General features: G+C 36.2%; 1 protein-coding gene across 7 annotated transcripts in view; it reads right to left on the reverse strand.

Annotated features, from left to right (window-relative positions):
* WNK3 (WNK lysine deficient protein kinase 3) overlaps window positions 1-23,459 on the reverse strand; it is a 157,418-nt gene that overhangs the window by 33,707 nt on the left and 100,252 nt on the right. For all 7 annotated transcript variants that reach the window (XM_059156945.1, XM_059156946.1, XM_059156944.1 and 4 more), the window contains 2 exons: window positions 12,273-12,420; window positions 1,500-1,616 (listed from right to left, as the gene is read on the reverse strand). In XM_059156945.1, the coding sequence (XP_059012928.1) occupies window positions 1,500-1,616; window positions 12,273-12,420 (265 nt within the window). The remainder of the gene's footprint in view (window positions 1-1,499; window positions 1,617-12,272; window positions 12,421-23,459) is intronic.

A 23,459-nucleotide genomic window follows, 5' to 3' on the forward strand; every position in this document is an offset into this window, starting at 1 on the left:
ATAAATAAATAAATCTTTTTAAAAAATGACCACACTAAAATGCCACGTAAAACATTAACTTGTTCTTATTTTGAGACCATTGATGTTTGTCAGATTGGTACCACCTACCAGAGAAAAAGCCAGCATTTAAAAAAACATCTCACATTCTATAAATTATCATTTGAGGAACATAACTGAGAAAATGTTTATGATTACCACTAAGATGTCCAAACCCAAAAGTTCTTTAAATCACAAAATGAACATCTCTAAAGGCCTGGAGAACTCAGAAAACATGTTAAACAAGAGGCAGAACTAGACTGGAGTTGGGGGTGGAAGGAATAGGGTGGCTGAGTGATGGACATTGGGGAGAATATGTGTTACGGTGAGTGCTGTGAATTGTGTAAGACTGATGAATCACAGACCTGTACCCCTGAAGCAAATAATACATTATATGTTAATTTTTTTTAAATTACTAAAGAATTTCAGTTTTATTTCCTGTGTAACAATTATTAGATCAATGAACTATTTACTGAAAACAAAACAAAAACAAGAAGCAGAACTAACAACATTATTAACTTTAAAAATGCTTAATTCTTTTTCTTCAGGAATGCACATCTAAAGAAAACTGGCAGAAACAATCTGAGGGTTTTGGAGGGGAGGAGGGTGGGAGGTTGGGTGAACCCAGTGGTGGGTATTATGGAGGGCACGTATTGCATGCAGCACTAGGTGTGGTGCATAAACAATGAATTCTGGAATACTGAAAATAAATTTAAAAAAATAAAGGCTATTAAAAAAAAGCATGAACTACTCTTCCTTCTACCCTTATTGATCTGCATTTCAAAAAGGGCAAAACAACTAACTTAACCTAACAATTCAAAGAAAATATGAAAACTAAAAGAAATGATGACTATTATTTAAACACCTATTTATGGGGCACCTGGGTGGCTCAGTGGGTTAAAGCCTCTGCCTTCTGCTCATGTCATGATCCCAGGGTCCTGGGATCGAGCCCCGCATCAGGCTCTCTGCTCGTCAGGGAGCCTGCTTCCTCCTCTCTCTGCCTGCCTTTCTGCTTACTTGTGATCTCTCTCTGTCAAATAAATAAATAAATAAAATCTTTTAAAAATAAATAAATAAATAAATAAGGACCTATTTGTAAGATGACATATCAGTACCTAACCCAATAGAATTACCTGCTTAGGCCTTATATCCAAAGATTCTGATTTAATTAGGGACCTAGGCAATGGATTTGTTTGTAAAAAGCTCTTAAGATGACTTTAAAATGCAGCCTGGAATAAGAAACATTGACCTCTTAATAAAAACCCCTCATATTTTAGAGATAAATATACTGAAATGAAAGAAGTTAGAGTGACTTACTTTTTGTTATAAGTAGTATAGTTCTGTGCAAATCTTAAAAACTAATGGTACCCTAAAAAGACTGTTCTGAATAAGTGAGGGGAGAGTATGAGTGAAAAAAGATACAGAATGCTAAAGGTTAAATAACTCGGTTTCACTGTACTTACCATATAGTCTGCAATATCCTCTGGTGCATCACCATCAACATCAAATTTGAAGGTGACCATCTTGTTGTTGTGTGTCTCCAGTTGACACTCCACCATATTGTCTCCAGATATTGATACCTGGACACAAACATTCCACCAATTTAAGAGTCACAGTTATTTATTATCTTCTCTTTGCAATCAACCAAGGAACTAGATGAGCATATGTTCAATACATGGAAAAATAGTTTAAACTGTTGAAAATATAAAAAGATTGTTTTTTTCCTATTGAAATAGTGCCTTAGCACCCATCCTATGCCAAATACAAGAGTTAAACTAGCAAAATATAAATTAGAAATGTGATCCAACAGAAATGAGAAAGGAATACAACTTCTATAAAAAGTAAAAAGAAAGACAAAAAAGTCAGAAGAAGTCTATTTTTTCCAAAATGCAAAGATCATTCAGTCATTCATGCCAAAATTCTCTTAATCCTACAAATTGGCTCTTCAAGCAAAAGAAAACATACTGCTATTGAAAATGAATACTAGTCCAGACTTTTTGGACAGTCCATCTAGCAAAATGTATTTAAAATTTTTTTAAATTTTCATTAGTTTTATTAATTTATCTTAAATTGAAGTATATTAACATACACAGTTATATTGAATTCAGGTGTCCAACATACTGATTTAACAATTCCATACATTACTCAGTGCTCACCATGGTAAATGTACTTACCACCTGTCAGCAAACAATGTTTACAATGTCATTGACTATATTCCCTTTGTTGTACATTCCCCACAACAAAACAACTTCCCCTCTACCGACCACTTTTATTCTCTGTATTAATGAATTTGGGGGTTTTTTTGTCACTTTTTCACCCATTAATTCTACTTCTAGGAATGAAGCATTAAGAAGAATCAGGGATGTTTATAAAGATCCATGTTCAAAAGTGTCTGTTACAGAGAAACACACAGAGACAGACAGACAAAAGGAGAGAGGGGGGCGCCTGGGTGGCTCAGTGGGTTAAGCCGCTGCCTTCGGCTCAGGTCATGATCTCAGGGTCCTGGGATCGAGTCCCGCATCGGGCTCTCTGCTCAGCAGGGAGCCTGCTTCCTCCTCTCTCTCTCTCTCTCTCTCTCTGCCTACTTGTGATCTCTCTCTGTCAAATAAATAAATAAAAAAAAAAATCTTTAAAAAATAAATAAATAAATAAATAAATAAATAAAAAGAAGAATCAGGGATGTTTATAAAGATCCATGTTCAAAAGTGTCTGTTACAGAGAAACACACAGAGACAGACAGACAAAAGGAGAGAGGGGGGCGCCTGGGTGGCTCAGTGGGTTAAGCCTCTGCCTTCAGCTCAGGTCATGATCTCAGCATCCTGGGATGGAGCCCAGCCTAGGGCTCTGCTCATCGGGGAGCCTGCTTCCTCCTCTCTCTCTCTGCCTGCCTTCTCTGTCTACTTGTGATCTCTGCCTGCCAAATAAATAAATAAAATCTTTAAAAAAAAAAAAGGAGAGAGAAAGACAAAAAGTTAAAGAAGACACAGACTGGCAGACAGAGACTGAAAACAACCTAAATGACAACAGAAGAAAATTTTAAATTGTTATAGCTCTATATAAGGGACTATGTAAGACAGCAATTGGAAATATTATATTATTGAAAAATTACTGACATAGGAAAATGTACATGATATATTAAGCTTTTAAAAAAGGAGAATACGCCTTCTCAAACTACTACAAAAACATAGAAGGGGAAGGAAAACTTCCAAATTCTTTCTGACACCAGCATTAACTGGATATAAAACCAGATTAAGAAACTGCAAAAAAAAAAAAAAAAAAAAGAAGTATAAACCAATATCCCTGATGAACATAGATGTAAAAAATACTCAACAAAATACTATCAAACTGAATCCAACAACACATTTTTAAAAAAAATCATTCACCACAATCAAGTAGAATTTATTCCTGGGATGCAAGGGTGGTTCAATATTCACGAATCAATCAATGTAATACACACACATCAACATGAGAAAGAATAAGCCATATGATCCATTTCAATAGATGCAGAAAAAGCACATGACAAAGCACAACATCCTTTCACGATGAAAACACTCAATAAAATAGGTTTATATGGAACATCCCTCAACAAAATAAAGGTTGTATGTGAAAAATCCGTAGATAACATCATGCTCAATGATGAAAAACTGAAACCTTTCTCCCGAAGGTCAGGAAAAATTCAAGGATGTCTACTTTCACCCCTTTTATTCAACACAATACTAGAAGTCCTAGCCACAGCAATTAAATGACAAAAACAAATAAAAGGAATCCAAATCAGTAAGAAGTAAAACTTTCATTCTTTACAGACAACATGATACTATATATAGAAAACTTAAAGAAAAAGAAAACAAAACAAAATACTGAAAAAACTACTAGAACTGATAAATGAATTTACTATGGTCGCAGGATACAAAGTCAATGTACAGATATCAGTTGAATTTCAGTACACTAATAATGAATCAGCAGAAACCGAAAGAAAGAAAGAAAGAAAGAAAATCACATTAACAATTGTACCAAAAATAATAAAATACCTTGGAATAATCTTATTAAAGAGGCCAAAGACCTATACTCTGAAAACTATCAAATACTGATGAAAGATAAAGATGACACAAAGAAATGGGAAGATATTCCATGCTCATGGATTTAAAGAACAAATACTATTAAAATGATCATACCACCCAAGGCAATCTACACATTTAATGCAAATCTTATCAAAATAACATTTTTCACAGAACTTGAACAAAATACCCTAAAATTTGTATGTTACCACAAAAAAAACTCTGCTTAGCCCAAACAATTCTCAAAAAGAAAAGCAAAGCTAGAGGTATCGCAATTCCACAAGTTATTAACACAAAGCCATCAAAATCAAAACAGTACAGTACTGGCACAAAAACAGACACTCAGATCAAAAGAACAGGATAGAAAAGCCCAGAAATAAACACACAATTATATGGTCAATTAATCTTCAACAAAAGAGCCAAGAATATGCAATTGGAAAGGACAGTCTTTTTGAAAAATAGCGTTGGTAAAACTGTAGAGTTATATGCAAAAGAATGAAACTGTACTACTTTCATACATACACAAAATAAATTCAAAATGGATGAAAGAATTAAATGAGAGGCCTAAAACCATAAAAGTCCTAGATGGGAACACAGGCAGTAATTTCTGTGACACTAGCTGTACCAACATTATTCTAGATATGTCTTCCGAGGCAAGGAAAATAAAAACAGAAATGAACTATTGGGACTGTAACAAAATAAAAAGTTTCTTTACAGCAATGAAAACCATCAACAAAACTGAAAAACAACCTACTAAATTGGAGAAGATATTTACAACTGACATATCCAATAAAGGGCTATCATCCAAAATATATAAAGAAAACATACAACTCAATATAAGAAATAAACCAATTACAAAATGGGCAGAAGAGAGAGTAAGAGTTTGACAAGACAGTGGAATAGGAGGACCTGGAGCTCACCTCATCCCGTGTTTTCAATTAGGTATCATCCAGATCCAAGTCAATAAACTGGACAGCGATCTGAAGACTGGCAAAACAAACTCCACAACTAAATATATGGAAGAAGCATTACCTCAAAGGTTAGGAAGGTCAATGGTAAAGAAGACTGCCTGCAGGAGGGACTAGCTATACAAAGATTGCTGAGAAACAGGTCCTCAAGAAAAATTAATCCTTATAATGTATAGCTTTAAGAACAAGAGGGGTTGAGTTTGTAAAACTAGTGGGGCTTAGAACCTTGAACTTTGAAGGTCAGCTGACTCAGCACTGGGCAATCCAGGAGGCCACGTGATAGCTGGGGGTTGTTGCCCTTAAAGAGACAATGACCTTTGGGGAGGCAACATAAAAATGGAAGTCACAGAGGCACCTAGGTGGCTCAGTGGGTTAAAGCCTCTGCCTTTGGCTCAGGTCATGATCTCAGGGTCCTGGGATAGAGCCCCACATCGGGCTCTCTGCTCAGCGGGGAGCCTGCTTTCCCACTCCTCTCTGCCTGCCTCTCTGCCTACTTGTGATCTCTGTCAAATAAAAAAATAAAATCTTTTTTAAAAAATGGAAGTCACAAAAAGCTGGGGGAACAGAGGAGACAGATATGTTCATATTGATTTTAGACTGACGTGGAGGACTCTTCCTAAAATCAGGGAGTCTGATACAGACCTGGACATAGGACTCAACCATACAACCTTGAGATTATGACCAGAGCTGAAACCAAGAAGTCGGATGCTCAACTGCAGCACCCAGGCACCCGTAAAGTCACTACTTTTAAGAGCAGAAGACACAGGTGGCTTTCTTAACACACACACACACAAAAAACAGACAGAGAGCTGGAAAAAATGAGATAAAAACTTGTACCAGATAAAAGAACTGGAAAAGCCACAGCCTGAGACATAAGTAACATGTCTGATAAAGAAAGCAAAAAATGATAAGGAAATTCACTGGACTTGAGAAGAGTAGAAGACATGAGTGAGACCCTTAACACAGAGATAAGGAAAGACATAACAGAGTTAAAGGGCACAACAAATAAAATGAGAAACATACTTAATAGAATGAAAAGCAAGACAGAAGAAGCAGAAAAATGAATTAGTGACCTGGAAAAAAAGAGTAGTAGAAAGGAATAAAGATGAACAAAGAGAGACAAAAGAACTATGCAACGAAAGAATAGACTTAGGAAGCTCAGTGAATCCATCAAATGTAATAACATTCAAACAACAGGAGTCTCAAAAGAAGAAGAGAGAGAAAGGGGAGAGCAGAACATTTATTTCAAGAAATAATTGTTAAAAACATCCCCATCCGGAGGAAGGAAGCAAAAATCCAGATCCAGGAGGCACAAAGAACCCCAAAAGAATAAACAAAAGCAGACTGATACCAAGACATACTGTAATTAAATTTGCAAAATGAGTAACAAAGAAAAAAAAATCTCAAAAGCAGTAAGACAAAATAAATCCTTAACTTACAAAGGTAAAGCCATAAGGCTAGCAGGAGATTTTTCAACAGAAACTTTGCAAGCCAAAAGGGAGTGGCATGATCTATTCAAAGTGCTGAACGGAAGAATCTGAAGCCAAGAATACTCTATACAGCAAGGCTATCATTCTGTGTAAAATAAAAGATAGAGTTTAACAAACAAAAACTAAACAAGTTCATGATCACTAAACCAGCCCTGCAGAAATATTAATAAGAACTCTGGGGCGCCTGGGTGGCTCAGTGGGTTAAGCCACTGCCTTCGGCTCAGGTCATGATCCCAGGGTCCTGGGATCGAGTCCCGCATCGGGCTCTCTGCTCAGCGGGGAGCCTGCTTCCTCCTCTCTCTCTCTGACTGCCTCTCTGCCTACTTGTGATCTCTCTCTGTCAAATAAATAAATAAATTCTAAAAAAAAAAAAAAAAAAAAAAAAAAAAAAAAAAACTCTGAGCAGAAAAGAGAAAGCAAAAGTGACAGCATATGGGTTGCCTGGGTGGATCAGTCAGTTGAGCGTCCCACCCTTGATTTCAGCTTAGCTTATGATCTCAGGGTTGTGAAATAGAGCCCCTAAGGAGTCTGCTAGAGATTCTCTCTCCCTCTCCTTCTGCCCCTCCCCCTAGTCAAGTGTGCTCGCTCGCTCTCTCTCCAAAGTAAATAAATAAATAAATACATTTTAAAAATTAATAAATAAGTCTTTAAAAGTAAAAAAAAGAGGAAAAGTGACAGTACAGGTACAGAAAACAGAGAAGTGGTAAAAATGAGTATTTCTGTACAGAAAAAAAAAACAGTTAAGGAACTCACCAAGAAAAGTATAACATGAACTAACCTATACCTAAAACATGGGGAGAAGAGGAGTAAAGAATCGGTTTAAACTTAAATGACCATCAACCTAACATAGACTTCAATATGCAGTAAATGCTAAATCAAATTTATCATATATCCAATATCACATATCAAAACCACTAATATTCAAAGATAAATCTAAATATAAAACTGAAAAATCAGCAATATATGAAAGAGAAAAACACAAGAAAGGGGGAGAGAAAATCTTCAGAAATAACCATAAACAAGTAATAAAATGCAATAAGTACATATCTAATAGATACGTAATTGATAATTACTTTCAGTGTAATAACTGGAATAAATACTCCAGTGAAAAGACATAGGGTAACAGAATGTATAAGAATACAATTTCCAGGGGCGCCTGGGTGGCTCAGTGGGTTAAGCCGCTGCCTTCGGCTCAGGTCATGATCTCAGGGTCCTGGGATCGAGCCCCATATCGGGCTCTCTGCTCAGCAGGGAGCCTGCTTCTCTCTCTCTCTGCCTGCCTCTCTGTCTACTTGTGATCTCTCTGTCAAATAAATAAATAAATCTTTAAAAAAAAAAAAAAAAAAAAAAAAAAAAAAAAAAAAAAAAAAAAAAAAAAGAATACAATTTCCATCTATATGCTGCCTACAAAAGATCAATTCTACACTTAAAGACTTATGAAGATTGAAAGTGACAGGGTGGATAAACATCTATCATGCAAATGGATGTCAAAAGAAAGCCAGAATAGCAGTACTTACATCAAACTAGACACTTAAACCAAAAATATAAGAAGACATTAAAAAAGACATAACAATAAAGGTGACAATCCAACAAGAAGCTGTAACAACTACAAATATTTATGAACCTAACATGGGACCAGTGAAATACCTAAAACAGTAATAACAAACATAAAGGAACTTATCAATAATAATCAATAATAGCAGGGGAATTAAACACCCTACTTATATCAACGGACATATCATCCAAACAGAAAATGAACAAGGAAACACTGGCTTTGCATGACACACTGGAACAGATGGATTTAACACATACATTCAGAACATTCCACCCTAAAACAGGAGAATACACGGTCTTTTCAAGTGCACACTGAACAACCTACAGAATAGATCACATATTAGCTCACAAAACAAGTCACAATAAATTCAAGAAGATTGAAGTCTACCATGCATCTTTTCTGACCATACCGCTATGAAACCAGAAGTCAGCCACAAGAAAAAAAAAAACTAGAAAGACCACAAATATATGCAGGTTAAATAACACGCAACTAGTCAATGAATGGCTCAACCAGGAAACAAAAGAAGAAATAAAAAAGAAACAAATGAAATGGAAACAAATGAAAATGAGAACACAATGGTCCAAAACCTCTGGGATGCAACAAAAGCTGTTTTTTAAAAATATTTTATTTATTCATTTGAGAGAGAGAGAGAGAGAGCAAGCATGAGAAAGAGAGAGAGAGCACAAGCACAAGGAGGGAAGTGCAGAGGCAGAGGGAGAAGTAGACGCCCCGCTGAGCAGAGAGCCTGATGCAGGACTTGATCCCAGCATCCTGGGATCATGACCTGAGCTGAAGGCAGATACTTAACTGACTGAGCCACCCAGGTGCCCAGCAATAGCTGTTCTAACATGGAAGTTTGTAACAACAATCTAGGAATACCTCAAGAAAGCAAGAAAACTCTCAAATAATCAACCTGACCTTGCAGCTAAAGGAGCTAAAAACAAACAAACAAACAAAAAAAAAAACAAAAAAAAACAAAAAAAAAAAAGCCCCAACAAACGAAACCTTAAACCAGCAGAAGGAAAGATAAAGATTAGAGCAGAAATAAATGATACAGAAACTGGAAAACAAAACAAAACAAAACAAATAGAAAAGACCAGTGAAAGGAAGGGTTAGCTCTATGAAAAAAATGAATAAAACTGATAAACTTCTACCAACACTTATCAAGAAAAGAAGGGCTCAAATAAAATCACAAATGAGCAAAGAGAAATAACCAACACCACATACAGAAAGAATCATAAGAGAATATTATGAAAAATTATATGCTAGAAATTAGGAAACCTAGAAGAAATGGATAAATTCCTACAAATATATAAACTACCAAAACTGAAACAGAAGGGAATAGAAACTTTGAACAGATAACCAACAAAGAACTTGAGTCAGTAATCAAAAACTCCCAACAAAAAAAGTCCAGGTCCAGATGCCTTCACAAGGAAATTATACCAAACATTTAAAGAAGAGTTAATACCTATTCTTCTCACACTATTACAAAAAGTAGGGAAGAATGGAAAATTTGCCAATTTACTCTATGACACCAGCATTACTCTGACACAAAACCAGATAAAGACACCACTAGAAAAGAGAACTCCAAGCCAATATCCCTGATGAACATACACACAAAAATCAATGTTTAAAAGGAAAAGGAGGGGTGCCTGGATGGCTCAGTCAGTTAAGCATCAGGCTCTTGATTTCAGCTCAGGTCATGAGCTCAGGGCTGTGAGATCGAGCCTCACATAGGGCTCCAAGCTCAGCAGGCAATTTGCTTCTCTTCCTCTCTCTCTCCCTTTCCCTATGCCCTTCCCTCCACTCACATGCATGCTCTCTCTTTCTCTCTAAAAAATGAACAAATAAATCTTTAAAAAATAAAAGGAAAAGGAAAAGCAAAGCTGGAGGCAACAGAACTCTAGATATCTAGATATCAGGTTATACAACTAAGCTGTATTTTGATTAATACAGATTAATACAGATTAATACAGCTTAGTCGTATAACCTGATATCTAGAGTTCTGTTGCCTCCAGCTTTGCTTTTCCTTTTCCTTTTGATTAATACAGCTTAGTCGTATAACCTGATATCTAGAGCTAGCACTATGGTGCTGGCATAAAAATAAACAGATAAATCAATGAACAATAATAGAAAATCTAGAAGTAAACCCACAACTTTAGGATCAATTAATCTTCAACAAAGCAGGAAACAACATCCAATGGTAAAAGGACAGTCTCTTCAACAAATGGCTTTGGAAAAACTGGAGAGCAACATGCAAAAGAATAAAATTTCACCACTTTCTTATACCATATACAAAAATAAATTCAAAATGGATTAAAGACCTAAATGTAAGATCTAAAACTGCAAAAATCCTAGAAGAGAATACAAACAGTAACTTCCTGGTATCAGCACTAGCAACTTCTTTCTACTTGTATCTCCTGAAGAAAGGGACACGAAAGCAAAAATGATCTACTGGGACTACATCAAAATAAAATCTCCTAAACAGCAAAGGGAACAATTAAGAACTAAAGGCAACCTATGGAATGGGAGAAGATATTTGCAAATTACATATCTGATAAAGGGCTAGCATATAAAATGCATAAAGAATCTGTAAAACTCAACACAACAAAAACAAATAATCCAATTACAAAGTTGCCAGAAGACACAAACAGACATTTCTCCAAAGAAGACATTCAGATGGCCAACAAACACATGAAAAATGCTCGTCATCACAGACCTGAAAATCAAAACTACAATGAGCTACCACCTCATGCTTGTTGGAATAGCTAAAATCAACAACACAAGAAAAAAATAGTTATTGACAAGGATGTGGCAAAAAGGAACCCTCATGCATTATTGCCTGGAATCCAAACTGGTATAGCCGCTATGGAAAACACTATGGAAGTCCCTCAAAAAGTTCAAAATAGAACTACCCCATGATCCAGCAATCATACTACTGGCTATTTACATAAAGGATACATAAACACTAATTCCAAGGGATATATATAATCCTATGTTAATAGCAGCACTCAATAAGCAAGATATGGAAGCAACTCAAGTGCCCATCAACTGAAGAATGGATAAAGAAGATGTGGGGTGTGTGTATAGATAGATATATAGATAGATAGATAGATAGATAGACACACAATGCAATATCATTCAGCCATAAAAAAGAATGAAATCTTGTCATTTGTAGCAAAATGGATAGCACTCGATAGTGCAATGCTAAGTACAGTAAGTCAGTGAAACAAGGACAAATAACATAACATTTTACTCATATGCGGTATTTAAGAACAAATGAAAAATTGAAAAAAAAAGGGAGAGAGACAACCAAGAAATAGATAACCAGCAAAGAACTTGAGTCAGTAATCAACAAACCTCCCCACAGAGGTATATGGGGGATGGGTGAGATAGATGATATGAATTAGATTACCTTTATCATGATGAGCACTAAGTAATGTACACAACTGTTAAGTAACTATATTGTACACCTAAAATTAATATAACACTGTATGTTAACTCTAGTAGAATTAAAATTAAAAATTTAATACAACTAATATACGTGTGTGTGTTTGTGTGTGTGTGTGTGTGTTCAGCAAAAGAAGAATATGAAATTATATATATAGGTTTAAGCATCCATCCAAAATGTTTATCACATTGGTTAGAATACCAGCTTTAAAGTCTGAAATGGATTCAGATCCAACAATCACTTGCTAATTCAATGACCACAGGCAAATTACTTTACCTTTCAAATCTTCAGCATCTTCATTTGTAAAGATGAGTATACTAACATCTATCATACAGGTGTACTGAAGGATTAAATGATAAAACAAATGCATAACATTTGGGGTTTCTACCACAAAATAATACAATAAATATGCTACTATTACTAGTACTATTACAACCTTAATAATATAAAATACTACACATACATATAGGAAAGAAAGATGAAAACTAAAACATTAATAGGAACTATCTCTGAGAGGTGGTAAAATGTGATTTTTATTTTCTTCCTAATATTTGGCCAATATTTCCTAGTATAGAATATTGTAATCAGAAAAAATTTTAATGAAAGAGATGTTAGCATTCTGCAATGCTCTATACTTAAGTCTGAAGCAACATGGTCCCAACCTGTCAACATAGACCTCTACACACACACTTAACCAAATAATATTTACACACTGACCTGAAGGACAGTAAGTTGGAATTTAGTCCCCTTCTCTGGTCGAGGGCAAGAAGCTCTTCTTTGTTTGATCCGATCTTGTTTGCCATTTCCACATGGATTATCGGAGGTATTGATGTTTTCTTTCACAGCTGCCACATCAGGATTCAAACTAGTTATTTAAAAAAAAATGAAAGCAAGTCATATTCAATTTCTCAAAGAAAACATTATTCCATGATTCTCAAAGCCCAGTATTTAACCCAAATTAGAATTAACATTTGAAATTCTATGACATCTAGAATAATTCCATTCTGACAGTAAAATTCTAGAAAAATTCCAATTATAAAATAATACATAATCAGTTTAAGGAAATAAATAAGAAACATAATGTCTGAGAATATACAAAAAGCACATGTACACTTTAAACTGCTTAATTTAATGGTATGTGAATTATATCTCAATGAAGATATTATTCAAAGTTACAAAAAACTGAGATAATATGTATTTATTTGGCAATCACCTGACAGTAGTGGCAATAAAAGAAAAACAAGGGCATTGACGGATCTTTGTGGAACCTTTTATCAGAGGATGCTCTTGATCAATTTTATCTTGTTTGTTTTGGGTATATTATTAATGTGTTCAAATAAATCTTCTAATAAACAATTTTCACTCAAAATATACCTGTTTATGTACTGAACTCAAAAGGACATAGACAGGGCGCCTGGGTGGCTCAGTGGGTTAAGCCGCTGCCTTCGGCTCAGGTCATGATCTCAGGGTCCTGGGATCGAGTCCCGCATCGGGCTCTCTGCTCAGCAGGGAGCCTGCTTCCTCCTCTCTCTCTCTCTGCCTGCCTCTCTGCCTACTTGTAATCTCTGTCAAATAAATAAATAAATCTTTAAAAAAAAAAAAAAAAAAAAGGACATAGACAGATGAACAGGGTATAAGAAAGAACAAAAAATGAAAATGAGATTTTAAAAAATGTGGTAAAGGTTCATTGGAAGATGGTGGTGGAATAGGAGGACCCTATGCTCGCCTATCCCATGAATACAACCAGATAATTATCAAATCATCTAAAATACACCAGCAATTGACCTGAAGACTGAAAGAACAACTACACAATTAAAGGTACAGAAGCAGCTACACTGAAAAAGATAGAAAGTGGTATAAGGTGGTATCTCAATGTGGTTTTAATTTGAATCTCCCTGATGGCTAGTGATGATGAACATTTTTTCATGTGTCTGATAGCCATTTGTATGTCTTCATTGGAGAAGTGTCTGCTCATATCTTCTGCCCATTTTTTGATATAACTATCTGTTTTGTGTGTGTTGAGTTTGAGGAGCTCTTTATAGATCCTAGATATCAGCCTTTTGTCTGTACTGTCATTTGCAAATATCTTCTCCCATTCCTTGGGTTGCCTCTTTGTTTTCCTGACTGTTTCCTTTGCTGTGCAGAAGCTTTTGATCTTGATGAAATTAGCAAGACAGGAAACAACATGTGTTGGAGAGGATGTGGAGAAAGGGGAACCCTCTTACACTGTTGGTGGGAATGCAAGTTCGTGCAGCCACTTTGGAGAACAGTGTGGAGATTCCTCAAGAAATTAAAAATAGAGCTTCCCTATGACCCTGCAATTGAACTACTGGGTATTTACCCCAAAGATACAGATGTAGTGAAAAGAAGGGCCATCTGTACCCCAATGTTTATAGCAGCAATGGCCACGGTCGCCAAACTGTGGAAAGAACCAAGATGCCCTTCAATGGACGAATGGATAAGGAATATGTGATCCATATACACTATGGAGTATCATGCCTCTATCAGAAAGGATGAATACCAAACTTTTGTAGCAACATGGATGGGACTGGAAGAGATAATGCTGAGTGAAATAAGTCAAGCAGAGAGTCAATTAACATATGGTTTCACTTATTTGTGGAGCATAACAAATAACATGGAGGACATGGGGAGATGAAGAGGAGAAGGGGGAGCTGAGGGAAATTGGAAGAGGAGGTGAACCATGAGAGACTATGGACTCTGAAAAACAACCTGAGAGTTTTGAAGGGGCGGGGGGTGGGAGGTTGGGGGAACCAGGTGGTGGGTATTGGGGAGGGCACGGATTGCACGGAGCACTGGGCGTGGTGCAAAAACAATGAATACTGTTACGCTGAAAAAAAAAATAAAAATTTTAAAAAAAAAGAAGATAGAAAGTATGGAGACATGTTTGGGGAGAGAATCAGAGAGTGGTCACTGGGATGGGAAGGAAGCAGCAGCCACAGAAAAGGGATACACAGGGGACTGGATGGGAACAAATCCCCATAGCAATTGGCTTGGAAAACAAGAGGGGCCAAATTTTATGACTTTCAGCAACCAGCAAGGCATAAGCTTAGAGTTTTAAAGGTTACTGGGCTTGGCTGGGATACACCCCAGAGGGCAATGTGCTACACGTGCAGAGTAGGCAGGCAAATAACCTGTGAGTATACAGTGTGGCAACAGTGATCTGAAGAGCATCTGGAGAACACGGTAAGGAGGTTATTTGTTCATTTCAGACCACATCCCAGAGAGGCATCATTCATGGAGAGAAACCTCCAGGAAGAAAAGAAGGAGGTGGTGCCATTTCCTTTCCCTGAACCACAGAGCCATGACAGGAACCAGCACAATGATGACAACCCCAAGCTTACATGCTTGTACCAAGCCATGCCTCTCCCACATTCTAGTGGAACTCCCATTCCCAGTCTCCATTGCCACAATCCCACCTTGGTGACTCCCTCCCCCAGAAGATGGACCCAAAACCCTGTTCACACAATGCTTCCTCACTTAGGAGTTTTGCAGAGCACAGGTTATAGTGTTGGTGTAGGTCTCACTTCACAAACAGATCAGAGCACACCTAGCTAAAACATGCCACATTCAGGCAAGGGATCAAATACTGCCCACAACACACAAATAGAGCCTTGGCAAACAAATGGCCTGAAGGATAAAGTGACTAGGACAAAAGAAGAGCATACACAGCACACATTGGAGACACTCCTGTAAGTTCAAGGCCCTAGGGAACAAGGGACACTACTGGGCAAGGCATTACAGGATTTTTTCATCATAAGGCCATTACCCTCAAGAATAGAAGATGTGGTTGACTTTCCTAAAGTGTAGAAACAGGCACAGTAATGTAGGTAAAATGAGAAGAGAGAGAAATTTATCCGGAATGAAAGAACAGGACAAGGCCACAGCCAGAAATCTAAGCAAAACAGAAATACTTAACGTGCTTGATAGAGAATTTAAAGTAATGATCACAAAAATACTCACTGGACTTGAAAAAAGAGTGGAGGACATCAGTGAGACCCTTAACATAGAGATAAGGAATAACATTGCTGAAATAAAGGGCTCAATAAATAAAATGAGAAGCATATTTGATGGAATGAAGAGAAGGATGGAAGAAGTAGAGGAGCAAATTAGTGATCTAGAAGCCAGAACAATGGAAAGTCATCAAGTTGAACAAGAGAGAAAAAAGAATTTTGAGAAATGAAAATACACATAGGGAACACAGTGACTCCACCAAATGTAGTAACATTCATATTATAGGAGTCCTAGAATAAGAGAGAGAAAACAGGGTAGAAAAGTTATTGGAAGAAATAATAGCTGAAAACTTCCCTAATCTGGAGAAGGTAACAGATATCCAGATCCAGGAGGCATGAGAACCCCCAATAAAATCAACAAAAGGAGATCCATACCAAGATATATTGTAATTAAACTGGCAAAAAAAAAATAGTGATAAAGAAAAAAATTTAAGGGGCATCTGGGGGGCTCAAGTCGGTTAAGCATCTGCCTTCAGAGCTCAAGCCATGATCCCAGGGTCCTGGGACTAAACCCCACATCAGATGCCTGCTTCCCTATCTCCCTCTGCAGCCCCCTGCTTCTGCTCTCTTTCCCTCCCTCTTTCTATCAAATGAATAAATAAAATCTTTTTAAAAAAATTTTAAAAGCAGCAGGCAAAAGAAGATAGAAACATAAAAGAGAAACATAAAAGGATAGCAGATTTTTCAGCAGAAGCTTTGCAAGCCAGAGGGGAGTGGCATGATAAGTTCAAAGTACTGAATGAGGATAATCTGCAGCCAAGAATACTCTATACAGGGGCGCCTGGGTGGCTCAGTGGGTTAAGCCGCTGCCTTCGGCTCAGGTCATGATCTCAGGGTCCTGGGATCGAGTCCCAAATCTGGCTCTCTGCTCAGCAGGGAGCCTGCTTCCTCCGCTTTCTCTCTGCCTGCCTCTCTGCCTACTTGTGATCTCTCTCTGTCAAATAAATAAATTAAAAATCTTAAAAAAAAAAAGAATACTCTATACAGCAAGGCTACCATTCAGAATAGGAGAAATAAAAACTAAAGGAGTTCATGATGACTAAACCAGCTATGTAAAAAATATTAAAGGGGACTCTGAGTAGAGGAAAGACCAAAAGTGAAAGTAGAAAGCTAGGAAACTAAAGAAGTAAAAATTAATATTTCTGTAAAAATTCAGTCAAGACATTAAAAAATAAATGGAAAACATGTAAAATACATAAATTTGTGAAATATGACAAAATATTACTAAAATGTGGAGAGAAGAGTAAAGAATGGGTCAAAACTTAAACGACCATCAAATTAATATAGACTAAGACCTGCAGAAGTCATCACACACAGACCTAACGGTAACCATATATCAAAAACCACTAATAAATACATAAAGAACAGAAAGAAAAAAACTAAATATATCAATAAGGAAAATCAAATGATGAAAGAGATAAAAACAATAAAGGGTCAGCAAAAATCTTCAGAAACAACCACAAAACAAAAAATAAAATGACAATACATTTTTAATAATTACTATGAAGGTAAATGGACTAAATGCTGCAATCGAAAGTCACAGGGAGACAGAATGGATAAAAAAAAATAAGACCTACCTATATGCAGCCTACAAGAGACTCAATTTCGACCTAAAGACACCAAAAGATTGAAAATGAGGGAGTAGAGAAACCTCTATAATGAAAATGGCTATCAACAGAAAGATGGAGGAGCAATACTGATATCAGAGAAAACAGACTTTAAAACAAAGACTAACAAGAGAAAAAGGAGGACAACATATAATCATGAAGGGGACAGCCAATCAGAAAATACAATAATTGTAAATATCTAGGCACCCAACATATGAGCAAAAAAAGACAAAGAGTTAATAACAAATATAAATAATCAATAATCATACAATAGTTGGGTACTTTAACACCCCACTTAAGATCAATGGTCTGATCAACTAAATAGAAACTGGGTCTCCTAGGAGGCTCAGGCAGTTAAGCATTTGCCTTTAGCTCAGGTCATGATTTCACAATACTAGCACAGAACCCTGAGGAGGGCTCCTTGCTCAGTAGGGAGTCTGCTTCTCCCTCTCACTCTGCCCCCCCCACTGCTCATGCATTTTCTCTCTCACTCTCAATCTCTCAAATAAATAAATAAAATCTTTTTTAAAAAATCAGCAAGGAACAATGGCTTTGAATGACACATTGGAACAGATGGATTTAATTAACACATACATTCAGAACATTCCACCCTAACACAGCAGAATACATATTCTTTTCAAGTGCACACTGAACAACCTACAGAATAGATCACATACTAGCTCTCAAAACAAGCCACAATAAATTCAAGAAGAATGAAGTCATACCATGCATCTTTTCTGACCACAATGCTATAAAACCAGAGGTCAACCACAAGAAAAAATCTTGAAAGACCAAAAATATATGCAGGTTAAACAACACGCAACTAGTCAATGAATGGCTCAACCAGGAAACAAAAGAAGCAATTTAAAAAGTACATGGAGGGCGCCTGGGTGGCTCAGTGGGTTAAGACGCTGCCTTCGGCTCAGGTCATGATCTCAGGATCCTGGGATCGAGTCCCGCATCTGGCTCTCTGCTCAGCAGGGAGCCTGCTTCCTCCTCTCTCTCTCTCTCTCTGCCTGCCTCTCTGCCTACTTGTGATCTCTGTCAAATAAATTTTTTAAAAAATCTTTAAAAAAAAAAAGTACATGGAAACAAATGAAAATGAGAATACAATGGTCCAAAACCTCGGAGTTGCAACAAAAGCTGTTTTTTAAAAAATATTTTATTTTTTCATTTGAGAGAGAGAGAGAGCATGAGAAAGAGAGAGCACAAGCAGAAGGGGGGGAGGTACAGAGGCAGAGGGAGACGCAGACATGCCGCTGAGCAGGGAGCCCGATGCAGGACTTGATCCCAGGACCTTGGGATCATGACCTGAGCTGAAGGCAGATGCTTAACTGACTGAGCCACCCAGGCGCCCAGCAAAAGCTGTTCTAACACAGAAGTTTATAACAATAATATAGGCGTACCTCAAAAAGCAAGAAAACTCTCAAATAAACAACCTGACCTTGCATCTAAAGGAGCTAGGAAAAAACCAACAAAACCTTAAGCCAGCAGAAGGAAAGAATAAAGATTAGAGCAGAAATAAACAATATAGAAACTAAAAAAAAACAAAAACAAAAACAAAACACAAATAGAACAGACCCAGTGAAAGGAAGGGCTGGCTTTATGAAAAAAATTAATACAATTGATAAACCTCTAGCCAGACTTAAAAAAACGAAGAGAAAGAACCCAAATAAATAAAACCACAAATGAGAGAGGAGAAATAATCAACACCACAGAAATATGAACAACTATAGGAGAATATTATGAAAAACTATGTGCAACAAGCTGGACAACCTAGAAGGAATGAATCAATTCACAGAATCATATCAACTCCCAAAACTGAAACTGGAACAAATAGAAAATTTGGACAGACCAATAACCAGCAAAGAAATTGAGTCAGTAATCAAAAACTCCCAACAAATAAGAGTCCAGTTGGTTTCACAGGTGAATTCTATCAAACATTTAAGGAAGTGTTAATATCTATTCTTCTTAAGATGTTCCAAAAAATAGAAAAGGAAAAAAAATTTCCAAGTCCATTCTATGAGACTAGCATTACCCTGATACCAAAACCAGATAAAGATACCACTAAAAAAAGAGAACCACAGGCCAATATCCTTTAACCTTGATGAATACAGACACAAAAATCCTCAACAAAACACTAGGAAATAGAATCTAACAGTACATTTTAAAAAATCATTCACCACAATCAAGTAGGATTTACTCCTAGATTTTAAGGGTGGTTTAATATTTGTAAATCTATCAACACATTACATCACATCAATAAGAGAAAGAATAAGAACCATTTGATCATTTCAATAGATGCCGAAAAAGCATCTGACATAGTATAACATCCATTTATAATGAAAACCTTCAATGAAATAGGTATAGAGGAAACATATCTCAACATAATAAAGACCATCTATGTAAAACACAGAGGTAACATCATACTTAATGAGGAAGAACTGAGAGTGTTCCACTAAGGTCCGCAACAAGTCAAGGATGTCTACTCTTCCACTTTTATTCAAGATAGTACTAGAAGTCAAGCCACAGAAATCAAACAATAACAAAAAAATAAAAGGCATCCAAATTGGTAGGAAGAAGTAAAACTTTCACTATTTGCAGATGATGTGATACTGTATATAGAAAACCCAAATGACTCTATCACAAAACTGCCAGAACTGATAAAGAAATCAGTAAAGTTGCAGGATACAAAATCAATATACAGATATGTGTTGCATTTCTTTCTTCTTTAAAGATTTATTTATTTTAGAGAGAAAGAGAGAGCCAGCGCATGAGCGGGGGAGGGACAGAGGCAGAGAGAGAGAGGATCTTAAGCATGCTCAACGTGGGGCTCGATCCCTGGTCCCTGAGATCATGACCTGAGCGGAAATCAAGAGTTACACTTAACTGAATGAGCCACCCATGCATCTCAGATACCTGTTCCATTTCTATACACCAATAATGTAGCAGTAGAAAGAGAAATTAGGAAACCAATCTCATTTACAATTGTACCAAAAATAGTAAGATACATAGGAATAAACCTAACCAAAGAGGTAAAAGATCTGTACTCTAAAAACTATAAAACAGTGATGAAAGAAATTAAAGATGACACAAAGAAATGGAAAGACATTCCACACTGATAGATTAGAACAAATACTGTCAAATGTCTATACTATAAAAAGCAATCTATAGATTAAATGCAATCTGTCAAAATACAAATACTTTTTTTTCAAAGAACCAGAACAAATGGTCCTAAAATTAGTATGAAATCACAAAAGACCCTCAGTAGGCAAAGCAATCTTGAAAAAGAAAAGCAAAGCTGGTGGCATCACAACTCTGGACTTCACATTATATTAGAAAGCTGTAGTGACCAAAACAGTACTGGCACAAAAACAGACATATAGTTCAGTAGAACAGAACAGAATTTCAGAAATAAACTCACAACTATATGGTCAATTAATATCTGACAAAGCAGGAAAGAACATCCAGTAGGAAAAAAAAATTATCTTCAACAAATGTTGGCAAAACTGGACAACAACATGCAAAACAATGAAACTGGACCATTTTCTTACACCATACACAAGAATAAATTAAAAATGGATGAAAGACCTAAATGGGAGACCTGAAATCATAAAAAGCCTAGAAGGCAATAACTTCTCTGACCTCGGCCCTAGCAACTTATTTTTAGATATGCCTCCTGAGACAAGGGAAACAAAAGCAAAAATAAACTACTAGAACTACACCCAAATAAAAAGTTTCTCTATAGTGAAGGAAATAATCAAAAAAACTGAAAGACAACTTACTGAATGGGATCAGACATTTGCAAATGACACATTCGATAAAGGGTTAGTACCCAAATATAAAGAACTTGTAAAACTCAACACTCAAAAAACAAACAACCCAATTAGGGTAGAAGAAATGAACAGCCATTTCTCCAAAGACATCCAGATGGCCAGCAGACACATAAAAAGATATTCAACATCACTTATAATCAGAGAAATGTAATCAAATCTACACTAAGCTACAACTTCATGCTTGTTGGAATGGCTAAAATCTACAACACAAGAATCAACACATGTTGGCAAGGATGCAGAGAAAGGGAACCCTCTTGCAATGTTGGTGGAACTTCAGACAGGTACAGTGATTACAGAGAATAGTACAGAAGTTCCTCAAAAAGTTAAAAAAAATAGAACTAGCCTCTGATCCAGCAATTGCACTACTGGGGATTTATCCAAGGAATGCAAAAACACGAATTCAGAAAGATACATCCACCCCTATGTTTATAGCAGCACTATTTACAATAGTCAAATTATGGAAGCAGCCCAAGTGTCTATCAATTAATGAACAGGTAAAGAAGATGTGGTGTATATACACACAATGGGATATTATTCAGCCATAAAAAAGAATGGAAATTATATGGATAGAGGTGGAGAGTATAATGCTAAGTGAAGACAGAGAAAGACAAATATATATAGTTTCCCTTATATTTGCAATTTAAGAAACAAAATCAATAAGCAAAGGGACAAAAATACAGAGGAGAGGCAGACAAATGAAGAAATGGACTCATCATTATAGAGACCAAAGTGTCACAAAAGGGAGGTGGGGAAGAATGGGTTAAAAGTGGAATGGGGGTGGGGCGCCTGGATGGCTCAGTGGGTTAAAGCCTCTGCCTTCCGCTCAGGTCATGGTCCTGGGGTCCTGGGATCGAGCCCCGCATCAGGCTCTCTGCTCCGCAGGGAGCCTGCTTCCTCCCCTCTCTCTCTGCCTGCCTCTCTGCCTGCTTGTGATCTCTGTCAAATAAATAAATAAAATCTTTAAAAAAAAAATGGAATGGGGGTTAAGGTGTGCACTTCTCATACCAAGCACTGGGAATTATTTGGAATTGTTGAATCACTATATCATACACCTAAAACTAATAAAACACTGAATGTTAAAAAAAATAAAAAATAAAACACTATACTTAAAGGAAAAAGGGAAATGTGTTATATTCATGTTTACACACACAGTGAGGAATAGTATTCAGCCATAAAAAAGAATGGAGTCCTGCTATTTTCCATAGCATGAACAGACCCTTTGTTATTTTCCTCTTTATATTTCATGTTAAGGGAAATAAGTCAGAAACAGAAAGAAAAATATAATATGTAGAATTAAAAAAACAGACTTCTATATACAGAGAACAGATTAATGATTAATTAATTGTTGCCACAGGTTGCCAGAGGTAGGAAATGTGTTGAACAAAATGAGTGAAGGCAGTCAAAGATATAAACTTCCTGTTATAAAATAAGTATTTCTTGAGATGTCATGTACATCATGGTGACTACAGTTAATAATACTATATTGTATATTTCAAAGTTGCTAAGAGATTAGATCTTAAAAGTTCATAAGAAAAAAATTCTGTAACTATGTATGGTGATAGATGTTTACTACACTTACTGTGGTGATCATTTTACAATATAGTCAAATATCAAATTATTATGTTGTATATTTTAAACTAATATAAATTTTTATGTCAGTTATACTTCAATAAAATAAATAACAAAATAAAATAAACTATAATTCTGGTAAAAAAAATTTAAAAATGAAATATATTAAAATGGTTCAATGTGATTAATTTTAACTAGTTATATCTTGCAGGTTCATATCAGTATGATTATGAAATGGCAGCTATCTTTCAGTTTATCTGTGTCAGGACATTTTTCCTTAAGTTTGAAGATATTTCAATAAATACAAAATTTCCAATAAACACATTTAAAAATTAAATGAAAAGATCTGTTAGCACCAAACACATATCTTTTAAATTAATTTTTAGGTAAATTCCTTTCTCCTGGAAACTACCCCTGAAATATTTATATAAAGATATTAAAGAAGATATAAAAATAACTTCTAAAATATTTCCTATGTTCCTGTTAAAAAAATTATATAAATACATGTGGTAGAAGGGGGCCCCTGGGTGGCTCAGTCAGTTAAGTGTCTGACTCTTGGTTTCAGCTCAGGTCATGATTTCAGGGTCCTGGGTTCAAGCCCCACGTAGGGCTCCACACTCAGTGGGGAGACTGCTTGAAGGTTCTTTCTCCCTCTCCCTCTGCCCCTCCCCCCATTCACTTTTTCCCCTCTTTCTCAAATAAATAAATCTTTAAAAAAAACAAGTGGTGGAAGGAGATACATTAATACTGCTCTTAGTTTTTTAATATACAAAAAAAATAGTAACAACACCTTCAAAGGATAAAAGAGACATAATTCTAGTCAATGGGGCTATTTCATTTGCATTTCAAAGTAATCTTAAA

The sequence above is a fragment of the Mustela lutreola genome, chromosome X, assembly GCF_030435805.1.
Source record: "Mustela lutreola isolate mMusLut2 chromosome X, mMusLut2.pri, whole genome shotgun sequence".
In the NCBI taxonomy this organism is placed as follows: Eukaryota; Metazoa; Chordata; class Mammalia; order Carnivora; family Mustelidae; genus Mustela; species Mustela lutreola.